The sequence below is a fragment of the Lygodium microphyllum genome, chromosome 29 (assembly GCF_053477565.2).
Source record: "Lygodium microphyllum isolate KBCC chromosome 29, Lygodium_microphyllum_v1.1.10, whole genome shotgun sequence".
Classification (NCBI taxonomy): domain Eukaryota; kingdom Viridiplantae; phylum Streptophyta; class Polypodiopsida; order Schizaeales; family Lygodiaceae; genus Lygodium; species Lygodium microphyllum.
Window position 1 is genome coordinate 66,161,390 of NC_141163.1, and position 16,050 is coordinate 66,177,439.

At 43.0% G+C, this 16,050-nt stretch overlaps 1 protein-coding gene across 5 annotated transcripts in view; it reads left to right on the forward strand.

Moving 5' to 3' along the window:
* The first annotated feature begins 2,733 nt into the window (after nucleotides 1-2,733).
* The window catches only part of LOC148010729 (vesicle docking protein), a 79,373-nt gene continuing 66,056 nt past the window's right edge, over nucleotides 2,734-16,050 (forward strand). For 2 of the 5 annotated variants that reach the window (XM_087671248.1, XM_087671247.1), the window contains exons 1-2: nucleotides 2,904-3,010; nucleotides 3,152-3,295. In XM_087671248.1, coding sequence (XP_087527374.1) covers nucleotides 2,939-3,010; nucleotides 3,152-3,295 — 216 coding nt within the window. In that variant the 5' untranslated portion in view covers nucleotides 2,904-2,938. Of the gene's footprint in view, nucleotides 2,869-2,903; nucleotides 3,011-3,146; nucleotides 3,296-16,050 lie in introns of those variants that run through there. The other 3 variants (XM_087671249.1, XM_087671250.1, XM_087671251.1) reach the window with 3 other exon arrangements.

Here is a 16,050-nt window from a genome sequence, read left to right on the forward strand (position 1 = left end):
AGAATTGAAATTGGAGATTGGATGAGGGCCTTACCACTACAAATTGGTGACTCACAGATTGCAATACTTACATTTTACAAATTATTTATTGGGTACAAGAGAATCAAAGGCACAAACGAGGGTTATGCATTAAAGCATGAAAAATTGAAACAATCATAGAAAATGAAATGAAATCAATGCTAAAAATTGATCTAGAATCTCTAATTAGTCTAAAGAGATCATTGATCTTGTCAATATCTCAACTAATCAAAACCCTATAGATTTGCTCACTAAAAGTCTCTCATTGGAGCGAACATTGCAATGTGTGTTGGGCACAAATTTGGGAAAACCCCCAAATTTCAAGACACAGATTTGCCTTCTGTGCTTGCAGGTGTGAACACTCGGTAACAGGAAGAGGAATTTAAAAATATTTGAAGGAAAAAAAAAGTTGGATGACGGGTTCGTTGACCCGTTAGGGATGACAACGCCCGTTTGCGAGAGTCAGCTGCCACGTTCATCGTCAGCCCCGCCGCGCACGCGAGTGCATCCACTTCCTACGAGGTTAGGCATACCAATAGGAGATAATGGCATTGCTCTTCCAAGCTTGGGCAAACTCCACTAGGATTTTAGAGATTAAAAGGAGATGAAATACCTCTTTAAAGCTTGAAGAAGATTCATGATTCAAAGAGAATCAAGCTTTGGCCACCACTCATTGAAGAAGAATCCCCTATTCAATCCATAATGCTCCATAATCCATAAGCTTCATGAATCAACCCATGCATTCCTTGAAGACCATGTTAAAAGCTTTGAAATAGAAGTGCCTTGAATCTCCTTGAATTCCTAAAGATAATAAATTCAAGCTAAAGATTCAAAATCCCCAAAATGTAGCTCCATTATGCTTGAAGTGTTGAAATCTCCTTCAATGTCTTCAATCTTGATGCCAATGTTGGATTATAATGGTAGTAGGAGAGCCTTGAAGGTTAGAAAGTGCCAAAGCTTGAAGAAATTTGAAGCTTCAAGGTTGAAGCGATGGCTGCACTGTTGTGTTTTTTCAAAGAGCTCTCACCAAAGGAATGAAGGAAAATGCTAAAGTTCACATAATTCTGGAGGTCCTTTGCTTGTTTAATGCCAAAAGAAGTCGGAAATGAAGGAGCAATGGCTAAGGACAACTAAAGCACATAGTACAAGCAATGTATTTTGTGCCAGATTTTATGGGCTGCTATTATGTGTAATTTGTGAGCAAGGTTGCTTCACATTGGTTGTTAAGATGCTTGGTAGGAGTTGCAGCATCTTTGCCCCAAGGTTTCATGAAGAGAAGGAGCGATCATAGAGCAAGGAGAAGGATCCTTTGCTATCCACCATGAATCACAAAGCTCGAAGGGGGAAGAAGAGAGAGAAAGCATGTCTTCAAAGAGCAACTGGATTTCTAACCTTAGCTAACTTCTATTACCCTTTCTTTAACCATTTTACCTCCAAAATGCTTTTTTTAAAACCATGACTTGTTATTTTGTCCATTGTGTCTCTATCTTGACCTCCATCTCTTGCATTTAGCTCTAACTAGGCTATTCCCTACACTTGAAAGCTCCTTGGTCTCTGCACTTGTCCACTTCAAGAGCTAGATACCTTGTCCTTGAGTAACTGAAATGTGACTAATTTGAGAGAGAAATCTATGGTTAGATTGTGACCAAATGGATCAAAGACTAATGCTTTGATGCCACTTGTCAAGAAAAGGGCTGAGAGTTGAGAGAAGAGAGTGTAGAAGAGAGAGAAATACAAGAAAGATAGAAGAGAGGTGAGAGAAGCCATAAAAATTGTGAATAAGAAGGTAAGATGGAGAGACTGTAATTGTATTAATGAAATAATAAAAAATTACAAGTCTCAGTACCTTATATACCTATGCTATTGTAACAAGGTATTATTAATAAACCATCTAAAAATAATGTCTCTTCCCAACTCCTTACAACATCAAAGTCAAGTGTGATTTGTATGAACAAGGTCATGTTTTCTGTTTGTTTTGGACTGAAGGCAATTAACATCTTGTTAGGCCTTGAGATGTATGAATCATGCATATTGTAGCTAGTTATATTGGAAATTTAATGCAAGGAACTATGTTGTTATGTCTTGACCTACTTGAAACTCTTTATTAGTCCAAGTCCTTTTCAACAAGTAAAGTTATATTGGGAATTCGATGCAAAGAACTACGTTTTTGATGCCTTAACCTACTTAAAATTCTTTATTTTGCCAAGTCCTTTTCAACAATTGAAGTATTGTCTATTGTTGTGTGTGCACTTTCTCGTGTCCTTTCGGTTAGAAGTTCAAATAGATTATGTATGTACCAACATAGTGTCAGGCCCTACAATGGGCCCAACAGTGGTTCTCACACACTCAAGGTCACTAACAGGCTTCACAAGACCAACCTCCACAGCCCTGCAACCATGAGCGGTTGGTAATAGACTAGGAGCTCTCTCTCTAAACCTTGACAAACTCCGTTGTAGTCTAATCTCCTATCTGCCTACCTTGAAATTAGGCCATCTTGCCACGCATCAAACTCATAGAGACAACTTACATTATAAGCAATGGGCTTTTGCATCCACTGCCCGAGTGTGAAATGGGCCTAAGATTCCTTACTTTGTAACTGTCATAAAATTTTAATATACTAAACAATCTTTTCTCGCGAAAAAAAAAGGCATTCCAAAATGTTAGTAACACCTAATTATTTGTGGTACACAACATTGATGCACACTATTAGTTAACGTGACATAAACAAAGTAAATAGAAAAAGGACCGAATGCTGACGTAGATTGTATTCTGCCTGGCTCCGTCTAGATTCGAAGTTCCTCCATGGGGAGCATCGACCTTCGTAAAGCTTGTCTGAATTCTCTGTCTCAGGTAAATTCGCACAGCTGTTGCGTTTTTCTCCAGGAGAGATGTAGCAGGCTAGTATTGCATTTTGAAAAAAATGGTTTCAATTCTTCGATACTTGCATTCGTTATACTATGGCTTCATGGATCCAAAACCGGCTCCAATTCCTGTTAAGCTTGCGTCCATGATTCTATGGCTTTACGGATCTATTGTTTCTGCAATGTTCATGGATCTGTTCGAGCTCTAAATCTTGCGATTTTGCTTACTCTCACACTCTATGAATGTTTTTCACGGTTGTGTGTCAGAACAGATTGCAGACGACTTACAGAATGCTCTCGTTTATATGGATGCTGGCTCAGGAGAGGCCTTACATTTTATTGGCGGTCTCAGTGCATTGCTACCTTTCTCCCCCAGAGCTGTGTGTAGCCTGGAAAATGCCTCACCTCTTGATGGGGTATGTTGATATTTCGCTTTGAAAATATGCTTTCAAAACTTAATTCCTGCCTTCAAGCAAATGCTCAAATCGATCAATAAGACTTGTTTTATAAACGAGGATGACTAGTTCTGTAAATAAGGATTCGTATTATCATGCCTTGAAAGCAAAACAACAACCATCAAAGTGAAGATCGAAAACCAGTTTTTGAAGGGATCAAAAATCTTATCATGTTGTCCTTTCCTCATTAATCGTTTCACTGCTATCTCAAAGATTCAGGAAGTCATATTGGAGTGTGCTCTTATATGGAAATTGGCACTTTAGGCTGCAACCAAGGCAAAGCCAACTTTCAGTCAGTAGGCATTATACTAGTCCTCCATACATATTGGCACATGAGAGTGAGTGGTGGCTTGTTGATCTTTGAAGCTCAACGTATGTCAGGTGCCTCCATTCCTTGTCTTTGGATTTCTTGATCATCTTCATTACAGGCTTTGTACACGGCCTCTTTCCTTTTCAACTTACCATTGCTATTGACATCCTCTTCCTCTATTACCATGAAGACTGTTATTTACTAGGTCTCTGGCTCAGTCTAATAGGGTGCATCATACACCTAGAGGCCATTCCCATACTTGACCTGCTCCTTCTCACATGCAAGGGGGGACTCATTTGGTTGATTTTCCAGAAGTAGATGATTCGTGTGACGAATATGCATTTATGAGCTCACTCATAGATGATGAGTAGGATGTACATTGGATGTAGGCCATGCAAGAAGAATTGGATTCTATTGCCACCAATCATACATGGGATCTTGTTGAGTTGCCGCATGGCAAGAAAGCTGTTGGAACCGAATGGGTCTATAAACTAAAGCGCAAGGTTGATGGTACTATAGACAGGTACAAAGCACGTTTGGTAGCCAAGGGATATGCATAGAAAAAGGGCATTGACCATGAGGAGACATTTGCTCTTACATCCTATACGAGTATAGTTAGGTGTATTATTGCAATGGCTACAAATTACGGATGGAAGGTACATTAGTTGGGTGTATTATTGCAATGGATACAAATTACGGATGGAAGGTACATTAGTTGGACATCAAGACGACATTCTTGAATGGTGACCTACATGAGAATGCTTATGTGTCACAACCATTAGGGTTTATGGTAAGAGGCAAAGAGCACATGGTTTGCAAGTTGCATAAAGCTCTTTGTAGTTTAAAATAAGCTTTTTGTGTATGGTATACCAAGATTGATGCTTACTTGGCCAGCATTGGATATGCAAATCCTCCAATTGCACCCACTCTCTACACTAAGAATGAAGGGGGGGGGGGGGGGCTTGCTAGTTATCATTCTATATGTAGATGATATGCTACTCACCGGACCGAAAGCACATAAAATTGTAGATTTCAAGGCTGAATTGAAACATACTTTCCCTATGTCAGATATGGGCTGTTTACATTACTATTTTGGGATTCAATTCACCCAAAATCAGCATGGTATTATCATGTCACGATTGCAATATGTGGATAAGCTTTTGCATAGGTTGAAGATGCAAGATTGCAAGTCTATGTGCACTTCTATGGAGTTAGCTCTTAATTTGTCCATGCATGATGGTGAAGAGATGTTTGATGTCATAATTTACAGCTAGGCTACTGGCTGCCTTATTTACCTTTGCAACATGTCCCGACATCATAGTAGCTAGGGGTTTTGAAAACGGCAAGGTAGGAAACGAGTTTTCTATAGTATCAATTTTTAGGAAACATCTAAAAAACGTTTCTTATCTATATAGTAAAAAATATGGATTATAGAATCCATATATATGAAATATTCAAATAAATATTCCTATCTATCCATTATCTACATCACCAATGATCAAATTGTATGTTATAAACATGCAAACAATGTCAAACCTTCAAGAAAATAGATGTTATGGGCTATTTTTAAATCACATTTCATTATAACTAATAACATCATTATCAATTGTTATCAATATAATATTTAAAAGGAAACATTAAATACCATTTTAAAACAAGGATAAAAGTAGCAAACCTGGATAGAATTATAGAAATAACAAAGTGTCATACAGTCCCAAGCCTCATGAACCTTGTCAAATATTGAATACATAGATGAATTATCTACTAAAAGTCAAATCCTAAGTCCTAGAGAATGTAGCATGAGTCATGACTCATGTTGAATGTCCTTACTACTATCCTCCTTCTCCTCCTCCTCCTTACTCTCGTTACTAGAGTTGGAGCTCTCAAGTAGATCCTCATTGGTAGCTTTGGTAGTACTTGTGCTAGCTACATTACGAGTACAAGCCAGTAATCTTGTAGCTTGAACATGCATCATAAGCTCCTCATAAGTTCATAGAGTGCAGATTTTCATTGATTGATTGGAAGGGTTGTAGTCTGGCACGATTCATGAATCCCAAGGTTTCAGGTAGAAGGTATGATTGCAAGGAAAAAGATGCCACTTTTAATGCTTTCACAAGGAAAAAAGGCGCTTTCATGATAGGCCATACTTTTTTGGGCCAAAACGTTACTTTCCAGCCTCATTGACCTTTTGTTGGTGTATAAGAAGTGCCTTAAAAAGATAAAAAAACGTTTCGTAACTTGCGAAACACTTTTCCATACAAGTATGCTTGACATATAATATGTAATATCTCACGTGATCAAGTTTATGCACATCCCATGGACAATACATTGACAAGTTGTCAAGTGGGTCTTCAAATATTTGCAAGATACTCAATCATATGCTTTATTATTTTCCAAGGGAGGAGACTTGCACTTACAAGCTTACAGTGGTTCAGATTAGGCTAGTGATTGAGACATAGACAGTCTATTGGTGGACATTGTTTCTTTTTGGGCCGATCATGCATTTTGTTGAGATATTTGCAATCACACCTACTTCAATCTATTTGTGAGAAACAGTGAGGGCTCAGGAGTAGAATCCCATATGCACAGTAGGAGAAAGTACCACCACTCAATTCCTATAAAGCATTGTACTTGCACTCTTTCTCTAATGCAATGATAGTACTCTTTTCTTTCCAATAAAGTATCATGCCATTGTCAATATACAAGATTGTGTTTAGGAGTCCAAGTCTCAATCTTAGAACCTAATTCACTTGTGTAACAATTTGTCCTTGCCAAGTTCAATGTCTTCATGAGTTCCTTTTTTCTCTTTCAACCTCCATAGCTTCCGTATCTGCCATGCTCTAGATCCCGCATATTTTAACATGGTATCAGAGCTCAGACGGACATGGCACTGCTCCTCCACCTTCATTCTAATCTCATCTAGCTCAACTTGAGCTCAATTCAACTCAGGACAAGTCCAAGTCCTCATCTCCCCCTCTTTCTTCTCCACTTGACCTTGTGGCAGCCATAGCCAGCAGTACCCTGTTTGCTTGAAGCTCTCATAACTTCCTCTATCGGCCAAATCTTACCGAGCTTTCTTCTAGAGAAGTGTTCCCTCGCTACTAATGGTTCTCTGTATCACATAAGATCCTGACATTGCCCTACCTGGAGCTCAGCATTGCCACTTCTGTCAGTTGTTGCCATAACCTCAGTCTGTGGCCTGCAGGACATACCCACCTTGGAGGAGCTGGATCTCTAAATATAGAGCATATCTTCTTGAACTTTCTTCTAGACAAATCATCCTCAACATCAGGCGCTCCTCTGTGGCACATCACGCTATAACATTGGTCCTTCTATGCTTTAGCATTGTTGAAGATTCGTCATGCTGTCAGAATCTGCGCCCGTGCTGATTGAAGGCTCTAATCCATCTTTGCGCAGCACAATGTCAGTCGCCATCATAGGGCAATGATAGCCCTTGAAGTAAGCTTCATCCTCATATAATTTTTTTAAAAAATGATCAAGTATAGCTCCCGCAATCAGGAAAAAACCAGGGCTGGGTTAAAACCCTAATCCAGGAAGCCATAGCCAAACTTCATCAAGCTCAAAAATCTCATCACTTTCTCTCTCCTGCCACCTGGAACAACCCATTGTCACTCAGATTTGAAGGTCCCAGTATCAAATCAAAAAGGGGAAGATTTGGATCTGAAAGATCTTGAAGGATTTTGCAGATTTGGAAAGATTTAAGGAAGAAACATAGTGTCTATTGACACTCATTTTAGTGCTCTAAGCACTTGCGTTCTTTGACACATCCCAACCAACTCTTTTGCTACTTAAATCTGATAACTCCGAAGCTGATTTGCTATTGTTCCCGCAAGTTTAACATGGGCAAAGATTCTCCAACTGCCCGTTTCAAAGGAGTCGGGTTTCATATCTGGCAGACCTGCATCAGACTCATCCTGATGAAGAAGGGCCTTTGGGCCATTACCACTGGAAAAGAAAAGAAGCCTCGTGATGCGGATCTTGCTGTCACTTGGCAAAAGAACGATGATAAGACTCAAGCCATTATCAAACTGGAGCTAGACGATAACTATATCCACCGTGTGGATAACTGTGAGACCTCACAAGATACATGGAAGAGACTTGACACTTTGTTTGGTGCACAGTCTAAATCATCAAAGTATGGTCTCGTGATAGAGTTTTTCAGGCTTGAAATGAAGTCCAACACATCACTTGCCACGCATCTAAATTACATGGAAGGACTTCTAACCCAACTTGCAGGAATCAACATTAAAATGGAAGAAGATGCTTGCATTGGTGTTCTACTTAAGAGATTGCCTCTTAAATATAATAATGTATCAACAACTCTAATTAATATGCCAAATCCTGAACTTGTTGATATCCAGGCATCACTGTCAGAGGAGGAAAAGAAGCTAAAAACTAAGGAAGGACCAAGCACCTCTAGAGATGAATATGCATTATATGTTGGCAACAGGTATAAAGGCAAGAAGGATCAGCTCTTCTGTGACTTTTGCAAAAGGACCGGACACACCAAGAAGTTTTGCCACGCCAAAAAGAGGTCCCAAAAGGCCTATCTAGTTGCAGTCAAAGAAGAAGAAGAAAACGGAGCAAAGGAAGAAGAAGAAAAAGAAGACCACCAGGAGAAGGACAAAACTCATCAGTCCTTCTATTCAGTTAGACTTTTTTAGTTTTGTATTTCCTAGCCCTAATGCCTCAAACATAAACTTGTAAACTCCTTAGTTAGCCTTGTACTGTAGCCTCTGTACACTTTGTGAGGCCCCTGCTACAGCCTTTGGATGTCCATCATGTTTGTGGTACCCACACTTAGCCTTTTCTGTGGTAGCCTTTGGTGTTTTTGCCATGTTTATGGTGTGCCCACACTTTGCAGGTGTTGCTTTTACTAAAGCCTCGATACGCTTTGTACTTCTAGTTGTGCTTGAGGAGGGGTGTTGAGATATTTGCAATCACACCTACTTCAGTCCCTTTGTGAGAAGCAGTGAGGGCTCAGGATCAGAATTCCATATGCACAATAGGAGAAAGTACCACCACTCAATTCCTATAAAGTATTGTACTTGCACTCTTTCTCTAATGCAATGATAGTACTTTTTTCTTTCTAGTAAAGTGTCATGTCACTGTCAATACACAAGATTGTGTTTATGAGTCCAAGTCTCAATCTTGGAACCTAATTCACTTGTGTAACAATTTGTCTTTGTCAAGTTCAATGTCCTCATGAGTTCCTTTTTCCTCTTTCAACCTCCATAGCTTTCGCATCTGCCATGCTCTAGATCTCGCGTATTTTAACACATTTCATGGCTAAGTAAGAAGCAACTTATAGTGGCTACCTCATCTTATGAGGCTAAGTACTACGCAGCCTTCATCGCAACAGTGAAATGTGTATGGTTGCGTAGATTGTTGGCTAATCTACAAATTTCTTTGGAGGGTCCTATATCCATTCTTTTTGATAGTCAGAGTGCTATTGTAGTGGCACAAAGTCCTGTGTTTCATGCTTGCACGAAACACATTGAGGTACATTACCATTATGTCAGAGAGAGGTGCTATGTAGGAGAGATCAATTTCATGTATGCCCCTACACATGAGAATGTTGCAGACATTTTCACTAAAGCATTTCCTTGTGAGAAGTTTGAGGCTTTTTGAAAGTCCTTGGACTTGCTATCCTTTGGTGATTGATCTTCTTGTACTTCCACCACATTGGCACTGCAGGGGGGGAATTAGAATTTGCCAATTCTATGGGTAGTGCCCAATGTTTTAGTTAGTTGGTTTGTAGTGTGAACACGGCTATGTTAATAAGTTGTGTCACCACTTCTAGAGTTAGTTCTAAAGTTAGCTAACTTGAGTTAAGCTAGGGGTTTGGTCTACCTTAGACCTAAGGTTGTACCTACACTCTATCACTTTTAGTTGAGCAAGTACAATCTATTGTTTTTAGCTCACACTGTCTAGTATTGTCTACTCTTACTCTCTTGTTTCTCTCTCTTCCATAGTTGGTCAGTTTCAACAGAAAGGATCATCTAGATGATATGCCGAATTGGAAGGAGTATTGTCTTGATGTCCAATTGGTAGGCCCTGTTTTGCTTGGTGATTGATTTGTTGTCATTGTGATAACTCCAACATATTCTTCAAGAGTGGGTGCAAATATCCCCTTGGTGGGATGACTTGGAAGAGGAAGAATGACTTGGAAGAGGAGGAGCATTTTTGATTTTAGGAGGTAGTTCCCAGCCGCTCAGAGCTTCCATGGAAGCTATATGTGCTGAAGAAGTTGGCTCTCGAGGAGATTACTTTGGTGATGGTGGAAGAGACATCTTCCCTTTTTGCATTCGTTGTTCACTTCAATGTCGAGCTTTCAGATCAAGGCTTACATGTCTTCAAAGCGTACCTAGCTTTGACAACACGCAAAGAACTGCTGAGCAAAGAAGATAACATAAAGTATATGACAAAACACAATGATAGACAGTAGAATTCAAAGGTAAAGAGCAACTCAGAATGAAGATGAATGCTGGAAACAAACTATGCAAAGCAAATACGAGATCTTGAACCTTTGTGTCTCAAAGTGGACCAGGGTAGAGATGAACTGGAGGGTGTGTCATACTCTGAACAGATGCTGAATTGCAGCAAGCAGTCTCTATATGCAATCAGCTGCTGTAAATGCAGATTAGAGTGTGGAATTGATATGGACCGGCCTGGTCAATAGCAGTGGCAGCAGGGTGGCTTGCATAGGTGAGAAATGTTAGCCTGCTCTATTATGTATCAGTCTGTCATCTCCTGGTTGTGAGCTCCAGAGTCTGGCAAGAGACAGAGGAGCTCTATTAGTCTAGTGTGTTGCTGTTTTAGTGTGCATTTCTTTTTTGGGTGGCAGTCTGCCCAATTAGGGCATTTCGTATGCAGTCCGCCCATTTCTTGGGCAGTCTACCAGTTTAGGGCTGCCGCCAGCAGGTCAGCCAGATCTGAAGGTTGGGGGCTATATATAGCAGCCCCCCCAGTCATTCTCATTCACTTCTTCTTGCAGATTCAGCACACACTGCTCCCTCTCCTCTCTGACATTGGTGCTGCCATCTTTTCCAGCCTGATCTGGTGCCCTCATTGACGCTCCGGGCTGCGTGCAGGGACTGATTAGTCCACAGCTTTGTATTCAGCATTCATTTCAGTCAGTGCAGTGTTTCTTCCTTCATTTTCTGCTCTCTCTCTCTCTCTCTCTCTCTCTCACAGCTAGAGCACGAGTTTTATCAGCTATTCCCAGGGCAGGACAGCAAGGAGGCATGGAAGGCGTTCCAAGCACCTTGAGTAGAGACACCCATTACCTCCCCACAGACGTGGCATAGCTATGCCACCTCACTGTACCACATGTCAGGACAACCCCCCCACCTCGGCCGCTAGAGGACATGCCAATTGCCTCCACCTTCTTCAGGACCGAAACGGTCCGTGATGCCATTGACAGACTCTAAAATGGTCGGCCCAGGACTATGCAGGACTAGTAGCAGAACACCTCTCATTCGCTAGAGATACATTCGCTCCCCTCTTAGCCCACCTATTCAATAGGGCACTACGTGAAGGCTTCCTAGCCAGTTGGTCAGCTAATACAATAGTACCAATCCTAAAGGCCGGAGTGTCAGAAGTAGTGCAGCAATGGAGCATAAACATGTGCTGAAATAAACTGCTGAACACAAGACAAAAGAAAAGAAAGAGATAACACAATGCAGATGAGAACTTAGATATATGCTCGGGAAATGGAATCCATATACCAAGACATGAGACAATACAGATACAATGTGAGTCACCGGTTGTGGAGGCACTGGCACCTGCTCCCTCTCTCCAAGAACTGTCTAGTGATGAATGAATTAAGTGGAGAAGGGAGCCAGACAATATATAGGATAAATAAATGCCCAAAATATGATTGGTCGGCCAGCATTAAATGTTGGCCGACTGGCTGCAAATAATGCCAATCCATAATAAACAATGGCACATAAAATGCCTAAATAATCTCTGATGCTAGCCACAAGTCCAAACTCGACCATGAATGGACTAATTTGCTAACACCCTCTCTTAGATCATGGGGGATTTGATACAATAAAATATACAATGATAATGTCGAATCATAGTACATACAACTATGTCCATCAGAGTAGAACCATGGATACCCAAGTAGTGGGTGTGCAAGCCACTACCTAGGTGCCTCAGAGAGAATCTGATGTCAATGTCGAGCGTACTAGCTCCTGAAGATAGAGAAGATCATAGCAGCTCTCAATGTCTGTCAACAATGCCTCTGATGTAGCATACCTGACCATCCTGTCACCAATGCCGCAGGGCATAAATGACCATGGATTCTGCCAAAGTGTCCCCTCATGTGAGCTCCAAACAAAAGCCACCCGCTCTCGGTCAAGAAACTAGCCCATCATGAACCTGGATGTCAATCCTAGCTCCAAGATTCGTACCTGCCAGACTTCGGTCAATGTGTCAGGGATGTCCCTCTTTGGATCATGTGGATCTGTATAGAAATATAGATGAGGCGTGGCTGCCCCATCTCACCACCCTCTCACACTCCCTCTTTGGCACTGGAGAGTCGTGAGGGATGACTGCGTCACCACTACTAGAAAGCAGCTGAGGAAGGGGCCACTAAGCCCTTTCCATGATCCGAAGAAGAGGATCCCTTCTGTGCCTTAGACTTTGCCTTGGCTGGAGGATTTGAGTCGAAATCTGAGGCAGATGATGATTTGTTGTTGGAGTCCGCATCCAGCTTCATCTTCTGCTCCCTTTTCTTTCTAGAAGCCGCTAACTCTGTGCAGTTCTTCCTTAAATGACCTTTCTTGCCACAGTGGTAACATTGGGCATTTGACTTCGTTATCTTCAAACCCCTCTCTGAAGCTGCAAGAGCCCCACTTGAACCTCCATGGAGCTTATCATCAGGGGATGTGCAGGGAGGAGCCATTTGGAGAGGATTGAGAAAAGAAGTAGAGAAAAGAAGGGATTGGGAGAGGGAACTCAGCCAAACCACGAGCACAGACTGCAAAAAACAAGAGTTCACATACAGTATAACCCAAAATCTAATCAAAATAAGCCAAAAGCTACTTCACAGAGTCAAAAAATTAGTGCAAAACTACCAGAAACAGCAAAAACGGCCTGATCTATCAGTTGCCCAGCCCAAAAGAGTGCTGAAAACAGCAAAACTCAGGCTGCACACTGCATAAACAGGTGTAGGGAACTGTCGCCAGCAGCATGATGATGAAAACACAGGCAGCAGGAGGTGTTGGACAGGCGAGTGATGCAAATGCTGATCAAAACGCAGAGTATGGAAGCCAAAAACTAGTCGCAATCAGGTTGACAGCAGTCACCAGGGCAGCAGAGGGTCAAATCAAATCTGATACCATATCAGAAGTAGTGCAACCATGGAAGCATAAACATGTGCTGAAATAAACTGCTGAACACAAGACAAAAGAAAAGAAAGAGATAACACAATACAAATGAGAACTCAAATATATGCTCGGGAAATGGAATCCATATACCAAGACATGAGATAGTACAGATACAATGTGAGTCACCGGCTGTGGAGGCACTGGCACCTGCTCCCTCTCTCCAAGAATTGTCTAGTGATGAATGAATAAGTGGAGGGAGCCAGACAATATATAGGACAAATAAATGCCCAAAATATGATTGGTTGGCCAGCATTAAATGCTAGCCAACTGGCTGCAAATAATGCCAATCCACAATAAACAATGGCACATAAAATGCCTAAATAATCTCTGATGCTAGCCACAAGTCCAGACTGAAACCATGAATGGGCTAATCTGCTAACAGAGACCCCATGGTTCCCACAAACTATTGGATGGTCATGGTCGGAGGCTGGCTAAGCTCTACGGATCCATCATGGAGTATGAGCTAAGAAAATGGGTGGAGACACACTATCGGGCACGGGGGCAAGGTGGCTTTAGAAGAGGCTATGTCAGCGGTGCGGAAGCGTAGGACTGAGAGAGAGAGAACACAGAGAGAGAAGAGAGAGAAAGAGACAATGGACGATGAAGATCTGCTGTATAAAGAATGCTGAATACAAAGATATACACGGGCGCAATGCGCTGGATTGCGTGTCTCCACCTCGACGATGCAACCTGCTGTCCACCTCGAAGTCCGCTGCAGTCTGCACGGTCTGCTGTCTGAAATCTGTGAACAGAGACAGAATCTGCGTGTCACCGGTCTGTAATCTGCGTCAGAGAAGTGTATGTAGACTGCTGGGAACGTCGGGTATAAATAGCCGACAACCGGGGCAAAAAGAGGGCGCCAAAAATAGGGCGCAACCAGAACAGGTCGGCTGCATTAAATGCAGCCGACTGGGCTGCAGGCAGTCGGACTGCCACGTGGCAGTCCGACTGTGCAGACTGCCACCAAACCTGCCCTGCTGCCCCTGATCCCCTGATCAGGCTATGATCTCTAACACCCCCTCTCAGAGCTTGGACAGGGCAGAAGCCTGAGGGATCTGGAATGTCTCCGAAGTAGAGCCTGAGGAAGTGCCTTCGTAAACAAATCCGCAAGATTGTCCTCCGTCTTGCAATACTCCACAGTGATGGTCTCATCCAAAAGCTTTTCTCGGATGAAATGGTACTGGATCTCAATGTGCTTCGTCCGGGCATGAAAAACAGGGTTCCTTGCCAAGGCAATGCAACTCTCATTGTCACATCGCAGCAATGTAGGACGAGTCTGGGGGCACCCAAGCTCCTCCAATAATCTCCGAAGCCACACAACCTCGCATGTGGTGGAAGACACGGCCCAATACTCCGCCTCAGTAGACGAAAGGGCTACCGTGGGCTGCTTCTTGCTACTCCATGAAATAACACCTGCACCCAAAGTAAAACAATAACCTGTAGTAGACCGCCTGTGGTCCACGTCACCGGCCCAATCCGAGTCGCTCCAACCTGCAAGTACAAGATCTGACCCATCTGTCCCTGCGGGGTAATGAATCCCTAAATCAGACGTCCCCCTCAGATACCGAAGTATCCTCTGAGCAGCCTGCCAATGCACCGTCTTAGGTTCACTCATGAACCCTGCCAAGAGCCCAACAGCAAAACATAGATCAACCCTGATGTTGAGAAGCCAAATCAAGGACCCAATCAACTGTCGATAGCGGGACGCATCCGCCAAAGGAGAAGCTGAATGGGAAGTGGCCTTCCAGTTCGGATCCATAGGAGTAGAGAGGGCCCGACAATCCTCCATCTCAAAAGACACCAAGAGCTCCTGTACATATCTCTGTTGAGAGATAAAGATCCCCCTCTGAGACTGATAAATCTCATGGCCCAAAAAGAAATGGAGTAGACCCAAATCCGTCATCTCGAACGTCCGATGTAAAGCTGACTTCGTCTCCTGGACCTGCTGTGCATCATCACCTGTGACAATCAAATCATCAACATATAATACAAACAGCACACAACCATCCGCGGAAGTGTGAACATACAGCTGCGGATCGGCCTTGGACCGCCGATATCCCAACTGAGACTGGAGGAACGAATCAATCTTCTCGTTCCATGCACGCGGAGCCTGCTTGAGGCCATACAAGGCCTTCTTCAACCTGTAGACTTTCCCATCTGAAGAACCAAAGCCAGGAGGCTGCTCAACATAGATCTCCTCCTTCAAATCACCATTCAGGAAGGTCGACTTCACATCCAACTGATAAACAGGCCATCTCCTATGGCTAGCCAAGGCAAGAACAACTCTAATGGTCGCCATACGAGCTGTGGGGGCAAAAGTGTCATGACAGTCAATCCCTGGGCGCTGTGCAAAACCTTTAGCAACAAGGCGAGCCTTGTGCTTATCCAAAGTACCATCACTGAGATATTTGGTCTTGAAGACCCACTTGACTCCAATCACCTTCTTCTTCGGGGGGCGGGGCACGAGTGACCAAGTGCCATTCCTCTCAATAGCCTCCAACTCGGCTTCCATAGCTTTCTTCCATGGGGCGGACTGTAAAGCCTCCTTCACGGAGGTGGGCTCTCGATCCTGCATAACACGGGTCATCAAACAATAGTTGGAGCAAACCAGCTCCGTAGAATGTGCCTGGTGCCTCCGTGACCACCGCGGACCATCTTGCGGTCCCCACTCCTCAGGAACCCCCTCGATCCCTGAATCACAGAGTGTGTCACGGGCCCAGCGAGGAGGAGGCCGAACCTCCCCTCGTCGTTCTCCATCAGCAGAAGACTCTGGAATATCCACCGGTGGTAACTCCTCAGAGGTGTCCGGTGGAACTGTAGACTCTGTGTCAGAAACAGAATCATAATCAAAAGGCACGGGCTCCAGTGGAACTGTAGAAGGAGCCCAACTCTCCCCTGGATCTCCAAGAACGGGATGCTCCTCACCCGTTGAAGTAGCCGGAACCTCCACAAACCGCACATCACGGCTAGTGTACACATCCCGCTTG